At 42.0% G+C, this 24,816-nt stretch overlaps 1 protein-coding gene and 1 pseudogene across 1 annotated transcript; one reads left to right on the plus strand and one right to left on the minus strand.

Moving 5' to 3' along the window:
* Positions 1-19,979, minus strand: part of LOC130140555 (uncharacterized) — a 92,392-nt pseudogene extending 72,413 nt beyond the window's left edge.
* A 29-nt stretch (positions 19,980-20,008) lies between these two features.
* On the plus strand, positions 20,009-20,614 carry LOC115693176 (disease resistance protein L6-like). Its single transcript, XM_030620158.1, has one exon. It carries the CDS (start codon positions 20,009-20,011, stop codon positions 20,612-20,614), a length of 606 nt encoding a protein of 201 aa, XP_030476018.1.
* The last annotated feature ends 4,202 nt before the right edge of the window (positions 20,615-24,816 follow it).

Consider the following 24,816-nt stretch of genomic DNA (forward strand, 5'->3'; position numbering starts at 1 on the left):
TTTCTCACAAATAAAACCGGCGCTCCCCACGGAGACGCACTCGGACGAATAAATCCCTTGTCTAACAATTCTTGCATTTGCACATTTAATTCCTTTAACTCCGACAGCGACATTCTATAAGGTGCCTTCGAGATTGGCTCAGTTCCAGGTGCCAACTCGATTATAAATTCTACTTCTCTTTCTGGCGGCAATCCCGGCAATTCTTGAGGAAAATCATCGGGATATTCACACACCACGGCTATCTCCTCTAGCCTTGGCTCTTCAGCCGTCGAATCAACTACTGCCGCTAGAAATCCTTGACACCCTTCATTCAACAACTTAGTCATTTCTAGCGACGAAATCCATGGAATCGAGGGTCCTCCTCGATTTCCCACAAATTTGAATTCCGGATGTCCAACAGGATTAAATTGGATCACCCTACTATTGCAATCCATTATGGCCCTCTGCTTAGACAGCCAGTCCATACCCACTATCACATCGAAATCGTACGTGGCTAGAACCGCTAAATCAATCATTTCCTCCCTATCCCCAATCACAATCTTACAATCGGACACCCCAATGAAATCAGCATCTTATCATTCAAGGGAGTCGTCACACATAACACAACATCAAGCAATTGCGGTTCTATTTCAATCAACTCAACAAACTGCTCAGATATGAAAGAATGTGACGCCCCAGGGTCAAATAAAGCATACGCAGCATGGTTGCACAGAGAAATCATACCTGTGACAACCCCTGACGCGTTCTCAGCCTCTCTTCTGGCCATGGCATACACTCGTCCTTGCGCCTGTGGCCTATTCTGATTTATTGTCTGGACCGCTCCAGTCTGATTCCCATTCCGGGGTGGCGGCAATGCAGGCGACCTATTTTGTCTGAGATTGGGGCAAAATCTTATGTGGTGACCAAATCCACCACACCCAAAACAGGCTCCATCCCGGGTTGGACAAGGTCCATTGTCATGCCTTTCCCCACATACCCTACATGGACCATTTTGATTACGGGCCGGCTTCCCTATATTCCTTCTAGCGAGAAGGACAAAACGTCGATTACCCGTCATTGGCCTCTTCCTTAACTGACGGTTGTCCCTATTCTGGGCAAACCTCGACCCAGAAGCGGCGGCCCTATCTACCTAATCCCGTTCAAGAACCTGTGCTCTATCATATATTTCCTCATAAGTCCTCAGATTTACCAGTATCAACTGGCTGCGAATGTCAGCTTTCAATCCATCCCGAAATCTTCGCACCTTATCCTCGGGATGCTCTACCATCCTAGGAGCAAATTTAGACAGTCTAGCAAATTCCGCCTCATACTGATCTACCGTCATCTGGCCTTGGCAGAGTCTCATAAACTGTGCTAGCTTTCTTTCCCTAGCACTTTCCGAGAAATACTTTCCATAGAAACTCTCGGTAAAGGCAGCCCAAGTCTAGGCAGTACCTTTAGGAAACACTCTATTCTTGGTGGCCTTCCACCAATCATTCGCATTATCCTGTAATTGGTATACCGCCAGGGTTATTTTCTCATTATCGGTGCACCTTAATACCTCAAAGGCTTTCTCGAGTTCCTCTACCCATCGTGGTGCAGCCTCAGGGTCACTTCTTCCAGTAAACTTAGGCGGTTTTAGCTTCATAAAATGCTCGACCAATTGGTGCATTTGTCTATTCACATTCACTTGCCCCTGTCCTTGATTCCCATTATTATTATTATCAGCAGCGGCCACAGCGGCCTCGGCAGCTTGGGCAATCGTAGTAGCTCGTTCCTGAGTCTGCTGTCCTATTAGATTACCAATCTGTTCTAGGATCCTTATGACCGCTTCCATTCTAGGATCCTCTGCAGGTCTAATATCAACTCTGGGGTTCGTTGTAGCTCCTGCATCAACTCCAGGGTTTTCTACTGCTCTAGCACCCATTCCGAAGTCCTCTACAACTCTAGCTCGAGCACGACCTCCACCTCTTGTTCCTCTTCCTGCGCCCCTTCTTGGGACTCTTCCTACACCTCTTCCTTTGCTGCTCATTATTACAGCTTCCTACAACTCTCCTACCTGCTATAATTCCACTCAGGAATTAGTAATCTAGGCCAACTAGATCAGTCTAGTCCTAGACAGTGAATTAACGCAAGAATTCACTCAGCAAGCAATCAATCACTACAGTCACGAGGCCACAATCACTAGAGTCTGAACACTTACCTCAGGTCCAGACGCACCTGCATTTTAGTCATCACAACAATCAACTCACTCAATCAATCATAACAAACAATCTAGAGGCACATGTAGCTCATTCCGCCCTATAACTAGCTAAGGTCTCCCTAAATTATTACCCCAGGGTCTCTACTCCTTATCACTCCAAACTTCGACTAGTTTCGATCAAGCTGTTTTCGCTCTGACACCAATTCAACAAGGATGTCACGCCCCGAACTCTATCGAGCGTGCGACTCACTTCCCTGGTCGATTATTACGACATCCCAGGGTATCGTCGACCTCACTTATAATTATCAGAGATTTAAAATGATCAGCGGAAACTACAAATACCCGGACAATTAAAACTGGGGTAATCAGAGAGAATGCACATATTCACTTCTCATTCAAACTTATATAATATTTACAATGTACAAGCCGCCATATATATATATATATGCACACCACACTATAAACCATCGATATTCAAAAACGATCGATGACCTGGGTATTCTATCACAAAAAATGAGACTCCTCAAAAAGCCTATTATCAAACCCTAACCCTAGCCCCTACGCCCTCTGCTTGGATTCCACTCTGAGTCTGATTCTTCATCGTCTGAATCTGAGTTTCCCTGAACAGACTGCTCCTTCGAGGACTCCGACTCTACCTCAATCTCGATCGGGTGGTTTATGTCACCCGACTCCGCCGGAACCGCGTTCCGCTCCTCCGAATCGGACTCCTCAAAGAAATCGTCATCAGGCACAAAATCGGGGTTCATCCAGTACTCATACGGAGGAATGTACTCCGGTTCTTCTTCAGGCTCAGCGGGCTCAGCAGGCTCATTCTCAGGTTCCGCCTCGGGTTCTTCTTCCTCTGGAATTGGCTCAAGATCCACATCCATCGGATCGTACCCCGCTTGCGATCCTTCAGGCTCTGGTTCTTGCTCGGCCCTCAAAGATTCAGATGCTACGGGCGCCGGCTGTAATCCTGACTGCGCTAGACTAGTCTCCACACTAGTCAACTCGCCATCCGGAGGAGGTATAGCAGACGGGTCCCAGTCCCCAACTCCATCAAAGGGGACGTCAAATCCATGGACGGGTCCAAACTCGTCTATCCCGTCCCTGAAGAACTAGGTGGTGTATGTGTGGGCCTCCAATAGGGGTAATCCTACATCTACCCAGACTACCGCAGTATGCTTAATCCAGGTCATGAACTCATCTACAGGGTACTCTGTGACATCGTGGTCGGTGTGCACTGGAACTCCAAAACGCTCAGGCGGCGGTGGCGAAGGATCCATTGCTCAGGCCGGGGTTCTGAAATGTTTGGTTGAAACAACCATGAGAATACATCTCAGCAAGCACACACCCTAAATCCCACCTAGGCTATCACGTACCTCCAGACAATCACAAAACACAATCACACACCCAACCATCACTTAGCATGCACATCATTTACTCTTACCTGGGCCTATCCTGCGTGCAACCTGCACGTTAGCCACAGGAGTAAAATTTCCAATCACATGCATGTTCTAATTATATTCATGCATTCGTTCCGATCTCGTCACATCTTTTGCACACTACTCGCCAATGACCCGCGTAATGGTACCGCCTCAGGTTCACTACGACCATCTCACACTTATCTCGCTAGTGGCCCGCATAATGGTACCGCCTCAGGCTCACTGCGACCATCTCAAAACAACATTTCAAGGCCCGCGTAATGGTACCGCCTCAGGCCGTGTATTTTGCCCGCGTAGTGGTACCGCCTCAGGCTCAACACCCACCACCTACGACACAACCCACGTAATGGTACCGCCTCAGGTTGGCCGTCTTTCGATAATACCGGGCATCGTCCCATGTAGCCGTACCGCCTCAGGACGGAAACATCCCCGCGTAGTGGTACTGCCTCAGGGATTTCCACGATCACACATGTCACACCACACACAATTTCTTGCTTATTCACACGCTCAACACTCACTTGCCAATAAATTGGCCAATCACACGTGGCTCGTACACGCATCAATTCTCACACATTCTCATGCTCATTAAGCATTCAACACGGTCGATTGATAATTAATTCAATTCAGCCCGAGCGTGCATATAATCAAGCATATTTCAATCAATCAATTGCACACCAATGCACCCAATTTCATCACCACAATTCAATCACAGTTCAAACGCACAACCAACATACCAATTGGCATTTTTGCATGTCAAAACCACGGCAAATCAGTTTCGGCTCTTCATGACATTTTCCCACAATTAGTTGCCGGATCTAAATACCTAATTTACATACAGAACCACATTTTCCAGCATTCAACTAGCAATTTCAGCATATACTCGGCCTCTAAATTTCCACCAAAATTCCCCAAATTCATTCCTTAGGCCCACTAATCAATTCCGCCCCTAAAACCATACTAATCCGCGTCTAATTTAACCCGATTCCACCTCAATTTTGTCCGTCGATACCCGAAGTCCTAAATAAAGTTTAGGGCGCGACTTGCCAAACTCTAGACTGACTCGGCTAGAGCGGGAAAAGGGTGGCGGTCAACGGTGAGCGGCGGCGTGCGGTTCGGCGGTGGCAATCGGCGTACGGCTACGGCAGTGGCTTGCTCGGCTTGGGCCGGCTATCCATAGCCAAGGAAGAGAAAAGGTGAGCCGAGAGAGAGAGAGAGAGAGAGAGAGAGAGAGAGAGAGAGAGAGAGAGAGAGAGAGAGAGAAAATGGTGGTGGCGGTGGCGTGAGGGCGGTGAGGCGATGCGGCGGCAGCGGCACGGCGTCGAGCAGCCAAGGGGAAGAGGGCGATCGGGAGGGAGAGAGAGAGATGGGGCCGAGAGATGAGAGAGAGAGAGAGAGTGAGGAGAGAGAAAGGGTTTGGGGATTAAATAGTCAAATCAATAATTGACTTGCCAAATTACCATCATGCCCTTTACTCACAATTCCAATCGACAGCTCAGATTCGATCTTATCTTGAGATCGACGGCCCGGATCGAATCTTTCCCAAAAATATCCAAGGGCAATTTGGGAATTTCATAAAATTCCAAGGGCAAAATTGTCCAACTCAAAAGTTAGGGCAAAATGACCAAAATGCCCTTCCCCTTTAATACTTGCCCTTTATAAATCCCCAAAGGTAAAATGGTCACTTTTTCATTTTCTTGCCGAAATTGAATTTTTCTGAAGGATCCGGGAAAATCCAAAGCTGTCCGTTCCAACCACAACGTCGTCCTAACGTCCCGTTGTGCTCTCAATTTTCCGATGTCCAATTCGAGCTCTAATTAATAATCGAATTTTATTTAACGTAGCTCGAGCGTTTCTCAAACTAACGGGTGGCTTTTGGGGAAATTCGTATATTCGACCCGTGACCGATAATAAATCGAGTCACGTGCAAGTTCATTCGGTCCGTGACGACTTCGGTTGTCTCTTAATCGCGAGGATCGATCGCTAGATCCGAGGGGCACGATCATTTGGCATAGGTTCATGATCTTTCGTCAATTCATTTCGTGGTCCAGCGGAATCACCCGCGATCCACTACTATGACAATGGCGAACTAACCCCTGGCTATCCTTGGATCGGTCTACAGTTGCTCAAAATGTCACCTCGACGATTTTATGGTCGAAAATCAATTCACGATCGAATTTTCTTTAGTCGCACGAATTTAAATTCCTAATTAGCTTTTCCCTATTGGTTAGTATCCCAAGAATGATCAGTTCCGGGCAAAAACTAACTACGAGTATGTTCATAAAACCAAGCATTTCATAAATCCCAAATGGGCAAATTTCAGGATGTCACACGTAATCAATCCCAATGGTTGCCTTATATTCTTCTAGTGTATGTACCATCTCGTGCTCGCCCAATTGAAATGTGGCAGTGGTAACTTCCCAGAAATGGGATAATGCTTGAATTAAGCTCACTTGGTACTCTAGGTTTATGAGCTTGAACAAATACCCGAGCCTTTCCCTTACGTATGCTTTGTTGTCCTTTGTCATGTTTACCCATCATGCCAAAAGCTCCTTTCTTAGAATAGGAATGACTTGTATGTCTAGTTTCCCCATTTTGATCTAAAGCACGTAAAAGAAATTGATTATTATTCACCATGGATTACCGATTGATTTTAATGCCTCCATTTTAATTATATGTCCTTTTAAGGTAAGACGGAGGTAAAATACACTTGCATGCCTAGAAAGTAATGCAAATGTCATTTCGAGTCCGTTTAGACCTTAAAAGAGCATATATTTGAGATCATGGATAAATTCAATGTGTGATGTAACTGCCCATTCTGTCATACTCCATTTAAATCATAAAGTCCTAAACTATGATTTACAACTTCGAATACATTGAAATGAACGAATAAGCACTTGAATTACATGGAAAATTCACCTTGGACCTATACATTTTATCTAAGAATGAAAGAATGGTCAAATGGAGTATGACACCCTAATCATGCATTCTAATAGGAAAGGGCATTTAGACCAAGCGTTGAATGTCATTTAGGCATTTTTTTTGAAAATGTGCCAACTAACTTGCATAATTGTAAAAGAATGGAATGGAACGATACTTGCTTACCAGAACGTTTTTGTTTGGTTTTAGGTATACCAACCACAAAGACAAGCGAATGCAACCAGTGAAGTTTTGACGCCTAAAAGGGTAGGATATACTAAAGGCTCAAGGTCACCACCTTAATGGACAAGGGATTCCATTCCAATAGGCAATCGACCCAAAGTAATGGAATATTATTCCACCTCGGTGATCGGTATTGCATTTAAATAATCCCATAAGCAATTGGCTCATAGTTTCGCCTAAACACATACCTCCTAAGGGTAATCCTAAATGTAGCCGGGGTTGGGTCACGGGTGGTGTGTGCTATTGGTGTAGTGCTAAAGCAATTTAAATACATACATAGCAATTAATAATCAAACAGCACTTCTAAAATTCATTCGAACCACATTCAATCCCAACACCATCCTACAAAACAAGGGTTAGCAAAGACTATACCCCTTATACCACCCACCTGCAAAACCATTTAACACTATCATTAGCAAGACGTACATGGGATCCTTGTAAGCACAAAACACATGCATATCGTTCTATCTAGGCCTAAGTCCACTTAGAAAAGGTCAATCCCCAGTGGAGTCATCAAGCCTGTCGCGTCGCGCTTTTTTTGGACTTTCGGGATTTGTGCGCTAAGGAGGTATTTCCGTGTAAGGGTCTCTCCCAGACCATACCTTACGTGACAGTGGATGGTAATTTCCTATTTGGTCTAAGTTTTTGATTTTGGAGTCGCCACTAGTCATTATTGGTAGGCAGACTAAAAACCTAATCGGGGTATAGGAGAAATACCACGATTTTACGAACCAGAGATTCTGAGTACAGGGACTTGGTTACGTTATTGATCCTAAATCGAGATCCCTAATGCCCTTTCGGTACCTAAGAATGATATGATGTCTAACGTGTCATGTAAGTTTCCGAGGCTTACCCACTAATTTTATCCATTCTAATCGCGGGGAAAATCAATCAAGAATTAAATGCGCAATCAATGTCAATCAAATCAATCAATCCTAAATGGTCTCTAAAAATGAAAATCAATCATAACATCCAAACCCTAATGAAGCCCTAGAAGCTTATTCATTTCATGATTTGTATTTTTTTAGGGTTTTAGGGTTTTTTAGGAGTTATAACCCCTGAATTTGAGATTTTCTAAAAATGCCACTTGGGCACTTCCAAAAATTCAAATTTCACTTTCTAAGGTTGGCCACAGTGTTTTTGAACCATTATGTGAATTTTTTTTTTAAATTCCCGCCGGGAAATGAACCGGACGGCCCGGTTCAACCTGGTTCGGCATAGCCGAGTCGGGCCTCGCAGGTGCCGGCGCCGATCGTCTCCTCCGGCGAGAAGTAGCGACGAAACGGCGTCGTTTCCATGGAATTTCATTGTGGCATTTCCCCGAGCACTTGGTGTGCATGAATTTAGTACAAGTGTTTTCGAGGCCGCCGGTTCGGGCCCATCGCCGATGACCTTCCAACGACTATTTTGCCGCTCTGATTGGTTCATTGTGATGTCCATGTGTTCTAGTATGGATCTAGCCTAATCATAGTGCCGCCGGACGTTTGCCGGCCGGCGAAAAATCAGTCTAAATACCCTAACTTGCAAACTATTTTTGGTAAGTTTTTTTTTCAGAATGCAAATCCTAATTCTAACCGCCCTAGCCGTCTAGATCGTTCAAAACAAAAATCAAATCATCATACAAGGTAATGAAAAGCCTACTTGAATGGCCTAGGGCCTTGGCGACTCTCCGGTGAGGCGTAGGAGCTCCGGCAAGATTTTACAGAAATGGCCGACTCGGTTTTAATGCATTTTTATTCATTCAAAGTGCAAACAAACAATGAAAATGAGATCAGAATATGTTTTGAGCAACAATCACAACAAAAACGCGAAGAAACGCACACGATTGAGCTAAAACCTATTCTGGAAAATTTGGTAAAACAGTGATCATGAGCGATGTTTACCTTCTTCGTTTGATGATCAGAAGAAATCGCCGAACTGATCCGCGCCTATAGAGTTGTTCCTTGACACCTGAACTTCAACCTGGTGGTCTTGGATTCGTCGAAAGGGCTCTGGATTCACCGATGGAGCAGGATTTTCAGGGCCTCACGATCAGTTCTTTACTGATTAACAGAGGAGGAGGTCCTCCTTGAACGATCGATTCGCCGGCACCGTTCCATTCACCGACGCCGGACACTCGATCAGGGGACCTTAACTCCCTATTCTCTCTCTAGATTTTCTTTGTTTTTGCGTTGTTTCTCTCTCCTCTCTCTCTCCGACATTTCACCGAACATCTTCCTCCTCTTGTGATCAGTTTTTTTAGTTTTTTGTAGCTCGATTTCCTGCCCAAATTCAGTTAGAACCGACTTAGAATCGGTTAGGATTGATTCTCTCGTGCCAGCTGGAGATTTTCCAGCTGGCCAAGTCAATTTACACGTGCTAGATTGACCGGGGAAGATTCATGAAGTCGCGAGCATGATGTTCTGGGCAGTCGGGCGAAGAAGAAGGGTAGTTGGGTCGGGTCGGGTTGACCTAGTCAACCCGGCAGGCCCGATTTTGTTTAAATATCCAAATTAAGCCCAATTTCAATCGAATTTTCAAAATTAAACCCCAAAATTGAATTCCTCATCACATTTTGAACCCAAATATGTAATTTTCCCCAATTTTTGATAAAATCATGTTCAAGATTTTTAAAATTTTGTATTCGGGTTATTGGGGTTTTGTTCAATTCGATGTCCTAATGACCTGATTAGGCAAAATTGGTGCCAAAATTGAATTACCCACATCTGATTAACCCTAGAAATGATGGTCTCATGGTTCGACAATTTCATATTTGGCACGATTCCCAATTTGTGCTCAAAATTCTTAATTTTCGATTGAATTTTGGAGTTTTCTGATTTCTTTGACAAATTGTGCAATTGGACCAACTATTATGTAATTCAAGGTCCCAGAATCATTTATTGTGAAGACACTATGACTTAAAAATGACTAGAAAAGATTTAATTGTTTTTTTGGTTCAATTCGGGTTTGATTTTGCCCAATTTTGAGAAAAACACATACCCGATTGAGATTTTTCAAAATTGATGATGTATTAATGAAATTGGATTTAAAATAAGACTAATGACTATTTTTATGAAATTTTCTGATTCCATTTGGTATTTTTCTTGATTTTCTCACTTATTTTGACTAAAAGAAATTAAGGAAAAATGCAGGAAAATGCTAAAAAATTTATTTTTTTGTTTAGAAGTAGGGTTTGTAGGCTTGGCCAAGATTCCTAGTCCTAATTTGGAGATTTCTGAAAATATAAAAAAAAATGAGCTAAAAATAAGGTGTCAACAACTGGCAAGGGTGAACCTCGCCCGATCTCACCTGGGCTGGGCAAGCGAGGGCGGCCCTCGCTCGACGTCGGTGAGGGTGGCCCTCACCTGAGTCTGGCGACCTCTACCTTGCCGGCGGCGGAAAGAGGGAAAAAGAAAAAGAAAAGAAAAACAGAAAGAGGAAAAAAGGAAAAAAAAACAGTAAATGACAAAAATGCCCTTCAGCCAGCAAAGTTAGACCCTTTTTTGAGATTAATATGACCCCTTCAGGCCCTTATTTAAGATAATATCTACTTCAAGCCCTTATTTGAAAAACGAGGGCACTTTAGGCCTTTATTTGGAATTTTCCCTATAATCTATTTTAAAATGCATTAGCACTTCAAGATTACATGAAATAAAATTCGAGCTTCAAGTGATTGAAAAAGTTATATGTCCATACCATAAATATATAAAAAATCCCATAAAGTTTCCAGCAAGTAAACTTTGTAATGAATAGTTGGAAGTCTTTATCCACTATTTCTATTAGGGCTAACTATGCAACCTAAAGGGGGGTGAATAGGTTGCTTTGGAGGTTTTGAAAACTTTTGCGGAAAACAGTGTGTAACAAATAGATATCAAGTTTCACCGTATGTATGAGAGGCAATGTATCACTCGTATGCTAGAAATGATAAGCAGAAGAATAAGTAGCTGCACACAAGGATATATAGTCATTCGGCTTTAATTCCAAGCCTATGTTCACTCTCTCCACTAACAGCTACAAGTTGGGCTAGATTGCACTAGTAATTTGTTGAACAAGTTACACTCAGCGTACACCACTCCAATCAATTGATAGATCACACTATTAGGAGGTGGATGCAGCTATTACTTGGTACACTTGAACTTTCAACACAATCACAATGCAGTAAGTGCTATCAACGGACAGGAGCTTTCTGCTCAGTATACAACAAGTAGTAGATTTCATGATTTATAAGCACTCTCTCTAACTTGTTGGCTTTAAAGATGTTTTCTTTTATAAGCATCTTCAATATAGTCATTGATGATATCCTGGAGAGGCAAGATAGCAGTTAGAGTCGTTGGTGCTGCTATCCTCGGAATTGACCACCCATACAACCTATTCCTGAACTTCTCCAAACTTTCCTGAAATGGCTTATGCTGCTATACTATAGTTGCAGCTCTGACAACCTGTCAGACCACCTGTTCTCCTTTCTGTCGGATCTTCTGCTGTGCATGTCTAGTCACCAACGGCTATAATATTGAGACAACGGTCATATTAAATGATCCGTTATCTAATCATTACCATTTTCTTGATCTTTTCAGCATCAATGAAACATCGTCATTTAGCCGATCTTTGTGTTCAATGGTGCTATTTATATGATCCTTCAAGGATAGTCTCGTGATCTTTTCTTCAATGAATTACACCATGAGTATCACGAAGTCCTTTGAATATATATGAACTTAGACAATGTAGATATTATACTAAGGATAGTTTGAGTATCATCAAAATCCATTTGGAGATGTTTGTCCAACAATTTCTAGGTATTCAATCAACTTATTGCTCTATAGCTGAACATGTAAGACTCAATTCACACAACTAGATATGCCAACTATTGGTGGTTTGCGTAGAGATCTGTTTGCACCCCATTCTGCTTGTGTTTTGTCTATGGGTTGATTTATTTAAAAAAGAAAGAAAACAAGATGCTGTCTATGACGAATTGTAAATGTAAATAAGAGAGCCATAGAAAGTTCAAGATATCCACATAAAGAGTCTGGACTCTTCAAGGCAGAGCTAGCAGAGAGTTCTAGGTAATTATTAACAGATCTGAACTTAATAGTTGGAAAACACAATAGAAAGAAAACCAATAAAATTTACATGTCCCGCCAACGACAGCTTTTTAACTATCTTACCACAAGATCAAGTCCGCAAAAGGATGCCACAGCCCCCACCCTAGAATGCCAGTTGTTAGGAAAACATCCCTATAGAATTTTGATGATCCTAAAACTATCTTTGGTACTAACGTGTACTATGAAGAGTGTAGATGGTTAAATTTGAGGATATCATTAATGATTTTTTTATATTAGTAAGGACGAGAAACTAGGCTTTGACATTTAGGAGAACAAGTATCAAATAAGCGGTATCTCATGGTAGCTTGGAAAGACAAGTCAATGTAGTGTTCTTGGAGGTTCTTGGTACTGATGAAGATAGAAAGATCATTGATCGTGTCGTCACATGTCATTTAGTTGGTATCGTCACTGAAGATTGTCGACCAGATCACTCATAATTTGCACTAGTGATAGTGTGCATCATTGGATCATGGTAGTGATGTACTGGCTTTGATGATGGTGAGATATGATCGTTGATAGTACAAAAAATAGTCGTTGTGGGACTAGACTCCATCGTTGGAAAACCGGGAAAGAAATCATACACGCAGTTGACAGTTTTTCTACTTAGAGAAAGTGCAGCAGACTCCACTTCAGGAAAATGATAGTCAGTGCAGCAGACTCCACTTTAGGAAAATGATAGTCAAATGAAGCAACTGCAAGAGCAGTCCTGATTCTATTTGAAGGTCTCTAACGACTCTCATACGGCTAGCTAAAGGTCTATTTGGTAACGTTTCTATTCTCGGGAATAATTTATGTTTAGAAATATTTTTTTTATTTCTATTCCCTAGACGAGTTTTTGAGCAAAAGAACGAGTTTGATAACTGCACAAAATTTCTATTCCCGGAATAGAAAAAGAACATAAATGCGTTTGGTACGACCCTAAAAATTTCTACTTCCAAATTTTTCATTTAATTATAAAAATGTCAGTGGAGACTTAACAATTCATGTTTGGATAAAACTGGACTAGAAATAGATTAAAATATATTATGATATACAATTGAATGACCTTAATACAATCATAAAGAAAATTACTCCTTATAAACAAAGCAAATACTTGGTGATGGTCGAGGAAATTGCATTTTAGGGTTTAGGGTTTTAAGGTTTGGGGTTAGGGTTTTAGGGTTTCGGGTTTAGGTTTTGCGATTTAGGTTTTGGGTTATAGGTTTTGGGTTTGGGGTTTTGGTTTGCGATTAGAGTTTAGGTTTTAGGATTTGGGATTTTAGGGTTTAGGATTTAGTGTTTTTGGTTTGGGGTTTTAGGGTTTAGTGTTTTTGGTTTGGGGTTTTAGGGTTTAGGGTTTGAGGTTAAGGGGTTTTGATTTTGGTTTTGGGTTTTTGGGTTTTGCATTTTAGGATTTAGGATTTCGGGTTTATGGTTTTAAAGTTAATCGGACAATCCTATCCGATGCCCAGGATACGATTCGCTGGTTTTATCAGTTACCAAATTTGAATAGATTGTGCTAGTTTTAATATATTTTGATGCGATTTGATTGCTAATGATGATGTTTGATGTTGGTTTGATTGCCATGCATGTTTATCTATAGTTATAGATAGCATTAGGATAATATTTTTCCTAAATTCGAAAATATCAAAAAGATTTAAAGTGGTAGTTTAGGATAAAATTAGATTTTAAATTTTTCGAATAAGATAGAATAGTTCTGAATATGATTCTAGTTTAAACTTTCCTAATAGATAGAATAGGATAATTCTAGTTAGAATTTGAATTCTAGGATATTATCCATAGTTAAGATAGATTTTGATTTAAATTGGGATTAAGATAGGTTAATGCCTAGTTGAATTAAAAAATATCTAACTATAGATAATTAATCCTCATTAATTTTTAATTACGAATTTTAGTAAAAAATACCCAAAACATGTTATCAAGATAGGCTTAGTCTTTATTTCATAGATTTCCATTTGGGTGTTTGAATTATTACTTTGATGTAATTTATTTAAATAATTTGGTTTATTGAGTGTTTATTTCATGATTGTGTACCCGTGTAATCACCTTACATGTTAGTAAATAGGTTTAAAATTAATCCAAGCTGCCTTTATAAAAGAGAAAGGTACCGAAAAAGCATTAGGGTAATCTAGCGTAAATAAGTCCCCGTATCCATAATCTCTAGTTCATAGAAGTAAAGTAATCCTCCCATTACTTTATTTGGGTTTCTAATTAACCCACCAAAAATAGATTAGTAACGACTTCAAAATGAAATAATTTACATGTTAAGAACTTTAACCTTAAGTCGCGAATGGGCTTGGGAGAGCTTGAGCTAGATTTAGCCACAGTAATCCATTAGCCGAACTCCTAGGTAGTGCACCCTGAGGGTAGGTCACGACAATTACTACACCTTCCTCAGGTGATGTGGGATTCGGTTCATTCTTGCCCCCTTTGCCAACCTCGAGGCGGAGCTGTACTCCCATCCCTTGCAGGTTCGGGTCGTTACAGGACTAAGCCTTAAGGTTTTGTCTTTTGGCATACAGGCAAGCACTTTCCTATGAGGTTACCCATCCTAGTAGTGATCTAGCTTAGGCTCGCTTAACTTTGGAGTTCTAAAGCAAAGCTTGCCGTTATGTCAAAAAGGCACCTCCCCATTTTGGTGCACAGTTCAATTTATTCCTGTCCCCTTCGCCATCCTAGAAACTTGTCAGGAGCCACTCCTTGTTCAAACCCTTTAGCCTCAACGACCAGTCCCTGCCTTTGTCGGACTGGGTCGTTACAGGCCTACAGCTTCCGCGTGGTTTGTCCCCGAACCACACACATACTGGAGGGCGTCCTACTCTCATACCATATTTTGACATCCCTAGATTAATTCACTCAAGGTATTGTCCGCTTTAGCCCGTTGTTGACACTTAATTTTTGCCTATCTGTTTTAGGTTTAATTACATATAAATTAGGGGTTAATTTTTAACCCTTAAACAAAAATATTTTCATTAAATTGCGTGGCATATAGACATTAGGTGCATTTGCATTAATGGGGTCTATTATACATATTTTTCTCATTAAATTTTTTAAAAAATATTAAAAATAATAATAATAATAATAATAAAAAATCAAAAAATCCAGGCCGGTCCGACCTGGTTCGATCGGACCGGATCAGCCGGGCCCGGTCTTAATTCCCTTTTCCCTTTCTGGCACGGGCCGGCCCAGTCCTTTTCTCCTTTTAGCTTCTTTCCCCTCACCGTTTCTCTGCAGAGGGGACCAGAAGGGGACGCCGGTACGAGGAAGCAACAGAACGCACAACAGAGGGAGCATTGCGCGGTGTCGAAGGGGAAGATGTCAGGCAGCCAGTGGTCCCAAGGAAAAGGAGCAACGTTCAAGGATAAAGAGGGGTAGAGCTAGAGAGAAATTGGGTGTGGGTGGGGGCGGGGGCTGGAAAAAAGGAGAATAGAGAGAGTTTGAGAGGAGAAGGAGAGGAAAAAAGAGAGATCTTGAGGATAAGAAGAGAGGCCAAGAGCCCCGCCCGCTCGCCAGAGGATCGTCCGAGTCGCTGTCGAGTCTCCAGTCATCGTACCTCGCCCCGGCCAGCCATGAATCAGGTGGGTGTTAGCCTTGCTCCTCTGTTTTCGCTTCCCCTCCCCTGCCTCTCGGGTGCCAGGCACACCGAGTCTATTCGGTGGTCGCCCGGCACCACAAAAGGAGGAAAATGTCTTCTTTCATCTCCAAGAAGTGTTCTTGAGTGATTTTTAACAAGAAACAACCTTTTAATCCCACTGAAATCGGATTAGAAACCCCTATTTTTAGGCACCTCGCACCTATTTGTTGAAATGCTCCAATGAAGCTCTTCGAGTTTGAAACCCCGAATCTGGTCTTGTTTGTTTGGTCGTTTCTATGCAAACCGAGACAAGGTTGTGGCTCAATATAGTTGATTATGTCTCTGCACGTCACGTTTAAGCCAAAAAAACACCCTGAATCTTGGCCTAAAGTCTTCGCTTGAACCCCGCATACCACTGGTTTGATAAAATGTCTAAATGGAGGTCCGAGTCACTTTTTGTGAAATCGGTGCTTGGAACTCGATTTTTAAACTTGATTAGTTCTCATATTTGTCGAATGGTACCTGACATTGTGATTTCTCTCGGTTTTGTGGCATATTTTTCGTCGTTCGAGTCGGCCATGGATGAGTCCTTCACCAGAGATCTATTCCCCAGGCCGGTGTTGCTCGCGGTTTGATGCCGCTACTGTTGGCTCACCATCTCCGTTTCATATGCGCGTATGTCTGTTTGTTTGCGTTTTAGCACGTATTGTTGCCGCGGAAAATCTGGTGATCAAAAAGTGAAAAAAAAAAGATCATCGAAGTTGGCGTTGTGGTGGCTGGTGGTGCTGGATTAAGGATGGTGGTTCGGTGACAGTGGTGTTGAGATTCTGGCCGGAGCATATTTGATGTTGGCGCTAGTCGAGGAGACCAGTTTGGGTCGGTGTGGTGGTCGCCGATGAAAAACTGAGAAGAAGACGTTCTCAGTGGGAGCTCCGGGGAAGAAAGCGTCCTGGAAAAGAAGACGTCCAGAAGGGGAAGAAATAAAGACAATAAGAAAAGACAAAATAGGAAAAAGAAAAAGAATAAAAAAAGAGGAAAAAAAAATAGGAAAAGGGGGTCCTAAATGGGTCAGAGAGCTGGGTCAGGTAGGTAGATCGGGACCGGGTCACCCGGTCCGAAATTTTTATTTTATTACTAAAAATATTAAAATATTCAAAAATATTAAAAATTCCAAAAAAATACGAAAATGTTTAAAAATCCAAAAAATATTAAAAAGTCTGAAAAACATTAAAAAACATTAAAAATTCAGAAAATTTTAAAAAATTAAAAATAAAAAAAAATTCCCAAAAATTTGAACAAGTCATTAGAGCTTTACTTTAGGGCTTTTGATTGCCTTTTCTTCTTTTAGAGATGATGTTAGGTCGCGAGTTGCTTATTTTCTTTATGATTATTTGGTTGGCACCTTTAATACTTTGGTTGTTATTTTTCATTTTTAGCATGGTTAGGTAGAATCTTAAGCTTCTTCGATAGGCTGTCTGGTATGTTAGTTTGTGAATCTTCAAGTTTAGGCATCGAAAGGGCACTAGTTAGATTGCTAGTGTAATCAAGTCCCCAATCTTTGGAATCTCTGATTTTCACGTATATCGAGACGATACTCCCACGTCTTGATTAAGGTTTCTAGCAAACCCTTGATTATGGCTACTGGCGACTCCAATTGAATGCTTATTTTAGACAATTCTCGTTGCATGAGATATGAGACTCGGAAGTGCCTCGGTCCTTGGATCAATAAACTATGTGGTTTGTCCTTCAAACGAATCAATTAATGTTCACATTCATCGACAAATAACTCTTGACCTAGCCAATCATTTTTTGACCCCCGATCGGGACGAGTAGGTCATGACATCATCCCGTACCCACCCTCACGATTTTGTCATTTGGCATATAAGTAGACATTTTCCCAGGAAGTTACCCATCCTAGTAGTGCTCTGGCCTAGGCTCGCTTAACTTTGGAGTTCCAAAGCAAAGCTTACTGTTACGTCAAAAGGCGCCTCTGTGAGTTAATTTCAGCTTTCACATATATATTCCAAAATTGTTCTTCCCATATTCGGTGCACAGTTCGGTTCATTCCTACCTCATTCGTCATCCTAGAAGCCTACCATGAGCCACTCCTTGTCTAGACCCTTTGGCCCCGGCGACCACTCCCCGCCCTCGTCAGACCGGGTTGTTGCATCATATGAAATAGAGAACTTTATACTTGAGATTCGGGAGGAGTCGATATTTTCTTAGTCGTCGTAGCCATTGGAGAGGCTTCACCAAACTTTTGCGAGTCATTGGACAGAGGCATCTGATTTCGATTGGGATTTCGAATCGCTAATTGAGTCTATATATCCAACTCAGGTATCAAAGGGATACCTGATACCATTGGAACTTGAAAATTTTGAAAGAAGTAAGGATGAATGAGAGTTGGAACGTGCTCATTTATATGTTAGGAACGAGGCTTCTTCTGGAAAGTCACGTCGATCTACATTTATCATACTCGAGCATGTTTCCAGTTAAGCCAATGTAAACTTGACATTAATTCCAATATGAAGAAAAGACAAAACAGGACATATCTAATTCTAAAACAAAGGGACAATTTCAAATCAGTACCCAAAGTAGGGTCATTTTCTCAAAAAATGATCCAAAGTGAATATAGTGTCAAATAAGGGCCTGAAGTGCCTAATCAATCTCAAATAGAGGCCCGAAGTGCCCAATTAGTCTCAAGTAAGGGCCTGGGTTTGCTGGTCGATCAAATACTCACAGGCCGGCGAGCACGTTACTGTTCCGCCGACCGAAACAAGGGCAGTTTTGTATTTTTCTATTTTTTTCCTTTTTCTATTTTTTCTTTTCCTTTTCCTTTTCCTTTTCTGTTTTTTTTTCCTCTCTTCCCTCTGTCGGCCTCAGGCGGAGGCTGCCCTCGCCCGATCTGGCAAGGGTCGCCCTCCCCCGCCAGATGCCAGCGAGCGAGGGCGACCCTCGATTGGGATGGGCGGGCGAGGGCGACCCTCACCCTCGCTCAACACCGGTGAGGGCAGCCCTCGCCCGACGCCGGTGAGGACAGCCTCCGCCTGAGGCCGGGGACCTCCGCCGGCCCCGGCTATGGCCGGCGGAGGGAAGAGAAGAAAAAAAATAGAAAAGGAAAAGGAAAAGGAAAAAAATAAAAAGACGAAATTGCCCTTGTTTCGGTTGCCGGAACAGTAACGTGCTCGCCGGCCGGTGAGCATTTGATCGGCCGACGAACCCAGGCCCTTACTTGAGACTAATTGGGCACTTCGGGAGATTAATTGGATACTTCAGGCCCTTATTTGACACTATGTCCACTTGGGGTTCTTTTTTGAGAAAAAGACCCTATTTGGGGTCCTTAATTGGAATTTTCCCTAAAACAAATAGAACAACTAAATTACAATTCAATGTCAACTTTTAAAAAAAAATTATTGGTCAGTGGAAATAGAACTGGGATATTGAAGTTAATCCAAAGCTCCCCCTTGACTCAAATAAGAAAGTGGGGGTAGCCTTACATAAAATTTCAAAATACAATAGGAAATACATTCAAAAAACTTAGATTATATATTTATTACAGATATCAAATTAGATTTGATCAATAATATAAGTTGGAATTTGAAATTGGCTTGGGTAGAAATCAGATGCCAGAGAAAAAAAACTCAAATTGAAATGTTATCTAGTATAAATGGTATGCAAAGTATAAAGTGTGTAAAGATAAAAATTAAACGACAGTCTAATTTGAAAGTTAGACAAATTAGCCCAGAAATTAGCGTTGAAGAATCTTTCAAACGGTTCATGTTAAGAAGAGAAGCAAAGGCCCGGACGTCTTTAGTGACTTAGATTGATCAAATGCAATGCGACGAAATAATTTGCAGGCTTTTGTGCTTTTCTTCGAAACTTTTTATCGGATGATTGGTTCAATTTAATGTTTCCAATAAGCAAGTGAACAAATAATGATAAAAAGGAGGATATTTGATATAGGTTAATTCAGTTTCTACACTGGCAATTAAATAAGAATAAATGAATCTATATATCTGAATTATCCAAGTTAAAGAAGAGGAAATGGTCGCGCCAGTGCATTCCATGTACTGGAGACCTGAGAAGAGTCAACATATATTTTAGTCAAAGGATGTTCTTTCCCAAGACTTGTTCAAATGTTGATGGTCAAAACAAAAAGAAAAACGAAGACTTATTCCAATGGGGACATCGTTTAGGAAATTGCTGATGAATCGCATCTTACGTATGGAGAGTTGGCACCTTAAAACTGGCATGTCGCAGTGCATTATATGGTCTTGACTCAGTAACGTCAGGTGGCAACAGTGCATCATATGGTCTTGACCAGGCGTAGCAAACTAGCGCAGCTTCCGCGTGCCCCTCTCGTGCATATATTTAGCTGTCTCTGCCAGCTTCCCAAAGCGGAATGACTCGAGACAGAGATTACCAATTCCTTCTTCTGTTGGGTACGTGAGGTTACCATTTTCTAACTACTCTTCTTTGGTGGAGATACAAAAAATGCGTGAGTACCTGTGGTTCGCCTGCGGGGTGAAGGTTTCCACCATCGTTCTTGCCGCTCCTGTTCAGGGATTTCATGAAGAGAAGTGCAGGTCACTTCGCCACTGAAGGCGGGGCCGATAACGATGCGGCCGTCCATAATGGAATGGCAGCAGGTGGGCCTGCTCGTGATATCAATTCGACACAAGTAAAGGAAGGGACGGCGGCTTCCTCGTCGGGATACGATTACGAAGTGTTCTTGAGCTTCAGAGGGCCAGATACCCGAGCGGGCATCACCGACTTCCTCTACACAAGCCTAGTTGACGTGGGAATCCGTGCGTATAGAGACAACAAAAATCTCCAACACAGGGAAGAAATCGGCCCCGAGCTCCTCCAAGCGATCCACCAGTCAAAGATCTCCATACCCGTCTTCTCGAGAGGCTATGCCTCTAGTAAATGGTGCCTCCAGGAGTTGGTCCACATGGTGAAGTGCAAGAAGACTCGGGGGCAAATCATCGTGCCCATTTTCTATGATGTGGCACCTCGGGAGGTCCAACTGCGAACCGGGGTCTATAAGGGGGCCTCGTATTTGCAGGAAACCAAGAAGCTGTACAGCGATGAGACTATACAAGAGTGGAAAAAGGCTCTCAAAGAGGCTGGAAAGCTAGATGGATGGGACCTGCGGAACATGCCCAATAGGTGACTCCTTTCGGCATTCCACCCAGAAAATTCTTGTAAATTAAGTTGGATCGCAATTGATCGCAACGGAATTATAATTGTTAGAATCGTGCAAGATGTCGCCGTATATTCTCTTTGCAGAAAAATGTAAATAGAACAGCAAAAGAAGAACGATACACCAAAAGTTTTTACGTGGAAAACCCAATATGAGAAAAATCACGGGATGCTGATCCAGGAACTGCTCCACTATAATCAAAGGATTACAATTAACACTCTAACGGTGTTTTTCTCACAATAAATCCTCACAATTGTCACAAAACACATCCTCACTTGATGAACTCTCAAGATCTCTTGTGTTTACGCACATTGTTGAAGACTCTTGTGATTTCTCCGGAGTATTTTCCGGTGCACACAGAAACCTCCACCTATGCCCTTCTGTTTATAGCGGTAGATCTCCACCTAAGTTAAGAATCCTCCCTGATTGATTGAAAATCACCTTCTAATTAGAAATCTCCTCGATTGATTAGAATTCTTCTAATTAGACAATCACTAGAATTGATTCCATCCTGGTATTCTTTCTAAATAACATTTCTTATTTAGATTTCTTCCTTGTCAGCGTTCTACCATAATAAGACTTGTTCCTATTAGGTATTCTTGATGAGCAATCTTCGGGATATTTCAAATCGATTCCCGAACATGTTGGGCTACTCCCAACAAATCTCCCCCTAGCCCATCATGGAGGATCTTAAACTTTCTTATCACTTCGATAAGCCAGCCTCCTTCCTACAGAATTTTAGTTTCTTTGTAGGTAGAGACTTTGTCAACATATCAACACAATTTTTGTCCGTGTGGATCTTCTCGAACTTCAATTGCTTCTCTTCCAACATTTCTCGTATCCAATGATACCTTATATCAATATGTTTTGTCCTCGAGTGAAATGTGGAATTTTTACTGAGATGAATAGCGCTTTGGCTATCGCAATGCACAACATACTCATTTTGCTTATGCCTCAACTCTTGCAGAAATCTCTTCATCCACAACATCTCTTTGCTAGCTTCAGTGGTGGCTATGTATTCAACCTACGTTGTGGATAATGCAACGCACTTTTGCAATCTTGATTGCCAAGAGACAGCTCCACCTGCAAAAGTCAGCAAATAACCAGACGTAGATCACCTGGAAGCTACATCTCCTGCCATGTCTGCATCGATGAACCCCTCAAGTATCGGTTTTCTATCACCAAAACACAAACACAAACTAGATGTACCTTTAAGATACCTGAGTATCCACTTGACGGCCTCCCAATGTTGTTTGTCGAGGTTTGACATGTATCGGCTAACAATTCCAACAGCATACCCAATATCCGATTGTGTGCACACCATCGCATACATGAGACTTCCGACGGCAGAGGCATAAGGAATCCTCAGCATCTCTTCCTTCTCCCTTTCACTTGAGGGACACTGCCTCGTGTTGAGATGAAAATGACTAGCCAAAGGCGAGCTGACTGCTTTGTCGTTGCTCATGTTGAATCTTTGCACAACTTTTTCTACATATCTCTCTTAGGATAACCACAACTTTCCACAAGCTCTATCGTGCGATGTCCTCATCCCAAATATTTGCCTTACTGGTCCAAGGTCCTTCATGGCAAATTCCTTGCTCAACTCCTCCTTGAACTTCGTGATTTTTCTGACATCATGCCCCACAATTAACATATCATCAACATATAATAAAAGAATCAGAAAATCACCATCATTGAACTTCTTGATGAACGCACAATGATCTCCCATCGTCTTCTTGTATTCATTCCTCTCCATGAATGAATCGAACTTCTTGTACCATTGCCTTGGAGCTTGTTTGAGCCCGTAGAGACTTTTCTTCAACTTGCAAACAAAATTTTCCTTCCCTTTGGTCGCAAAACCTTCGGGCTGCTCCATGTATATCTCCTCATCAAGAACACCATTTAAGAATGCCGTTTTTACGTCAAGTTGCTCGACCTCCAAGTTCAAGGTTGTTGCTAAACCAAGAACTACTCGAATGGATGACATCTTTAAAACAGGAGAGAAAATCTCCTTATAATCAACTCCTTTTTGCTAACCAAAACCCTTCACCACCAATCTTGCTTTGTAACGTGGTTTGGGGTTGTTTTCTTCTGTCTTCAACCTAAACACTCATTTGTTTTTGAGTGCTTTTCGGCCCTTTGGTAGCTTCACCAAATTGTAGGTGTGATTATCATGCAATGATTGCATCTCTTCTTGCATTATTTTTATCCATTCCCTCTTGTGGACATCAATTTTTACTTCTTGAAAATTCTCGGGTTCTCCGCCGTCAGTGAGAAGCACATACTCGTTTGGGAAGTATTTTTTGTTAGGTTGCCTTTCACTTGTTGATCTCCTTGGCTGCTCTTGAGGAACATCATCAATATCAATCGCTTCCTCCTCAACCTCATCATCAACTTCTATTTCTCCTTCTTGAGCTTCTGTTCCATCACCTCCACCATCTTCATTATTAGTCTCGGCCACAACTCTTCCGGCGGCCTCATCATTGGCTGCTGTCTCGGTTTGTATTTGCTCAACCGAATCATTCTCGACTTCTTTTTGTGCTCCTGCACCAACAGAATTTTCTGATGAGTCTATGGATTCCAAGTCAACTAACTCTTCCTCCACACTTTGAGGTTGTTCATGCTTCTTGAGGTCTTTGATAGTTTGATCCTCAAAGAACACCACATCTCGGCTTCGAAACACCTTCTTGCTTTCAAGATCCCACAATATATAGCCAAAATCCTCGTCAGGATATCCCAAGAATATGCACTCCTTGGCCTTTCCATCTAACTTGGCTTGTTCGTCTCTTGGTATGTGTGCGAATGCCCTGCAACCAAATACCCTCAAGTGACTGTAAGAAGAATCCTTACCATTCCATACACTTTGTGGTGTCTCGCCTTTAAGTGGAATTGAAGGAGACAAATTTATTAAATCTACCGCCATCCTCATTGCCTCCCCCCAAAAGGAGTTCGGCAATTTCGCATGGGAGAGCATACACCTTATCCTCACATATTGTTCAATTCATCCTCTCGGCAACACCATTGTGTTGTGGTGTCTTAGGCACTGTTTTCTCGAGTCTTACGCCATGAACTCTGCAGTAATCCTCAAATGGCCCTCGGTATTCCCCGCCATTGTCAGCCCGTACACACTTCAATTTTCTATCGATCTCCCTTTCTAGTTTCTCATGCAAATCCTTGAAGGTATCAAGAACTTGATCCTTCGTCTTCAATGCAGTTGCCCACACCTTCCTTGAAAAATCATCTATGAAGGTAACATAATAAAAAGCACCACCAGCAGTTCTTGAAGTCATAGCACAGACGTCGGTCTGTAACAAATCAAGTTGATTAGCCCTTGTTAATGGTGAATAGATTTAAAGGCAACTCTATTATTTTTTTCTACAATGCAATCTTCACAAGGATTTATAGAGGTACCTTTTATGCCTGGTAATAAATTCTTCGATGTGAGAACCTTCATCCCATTTTCACCCATATGTCCAAGCCTTTTGTGGCAAAGCTCGGTAGATACATTCCTCACTGCATTAACATCTCCACTGCATAGCTTCGCTTGTATGGTATATATTGATACATTTTTCACTCCTCTTGCTACCACCAAGTTGCCCTTGGTTAACTTCCACTTCCCTTTGTCGAAGTGACTCATATAACCATCATCATCTAGCTTTGCTATGGAGATCATATTAAGGCGAATATCAGGAACATGCCTTACCTCTTTCAAGATCAGCTTGCATCCATTATTGGTCTCAATCTTAACACTTCCTATGCCAACAATCTTCGACGAGCCTTCATTACACATCCTCACGAGACCGAAATCTCTAACTGTATATGAAGAGAAAAATCCTCTCTTGGGGACTACGTGAAAGGAGGCTCCAGAATCAACTAGCCAAGTGGTGTCCTGGCATGTTAAGTTGATGCTCTCATCAGTGCAGATAATCATCATGTCTTCATAAACTATAGTGACATTCGCAGCCGATACTTCAACTTGCTTCTTGGCTGCCTTCAATCGACAATCTCTAATAAGATGTCTAGTTTTTCCACAATGAAAGCAAACCCTCTCCTTAGCCCTTGGCCTTGAGATTGAACGACCTTTAGGTCTACGACTTTTGCTCCTCCCACGATCTACTTTCTTCCATTATTCATTTATAACGAGAGTTCTATCACCATGGTTGTAGTAGCCC

The sequence above is a fragment of the Syzygium oleosum genome, unplaced genomic scaffold, assembly GCF_021117445.2.
Source record: "Syzygium oleosum isolate NSW1041296 unplaced genomic scaffold, Sole_v2.1 Sole_v2.01, whole genome shotgun sequence".
Classification (NCBI taxonomy): Eukaryota; Viridiplantae; Streptophyta; class Magnoliopsida; order Myrtales; family Myrtaceae; genus Syzygium; species Syzygium oleosum.

What these genes read in the sequence shown, in the direction of transcription:
- LOC115693176 (XM_030620158.1), top strand. Translation starts at nt 20,009, where the DNA reads ATGAAGAGAAGTGCAGGTCACTTCGCCACTGAAGGCGGGGCCGATAAC.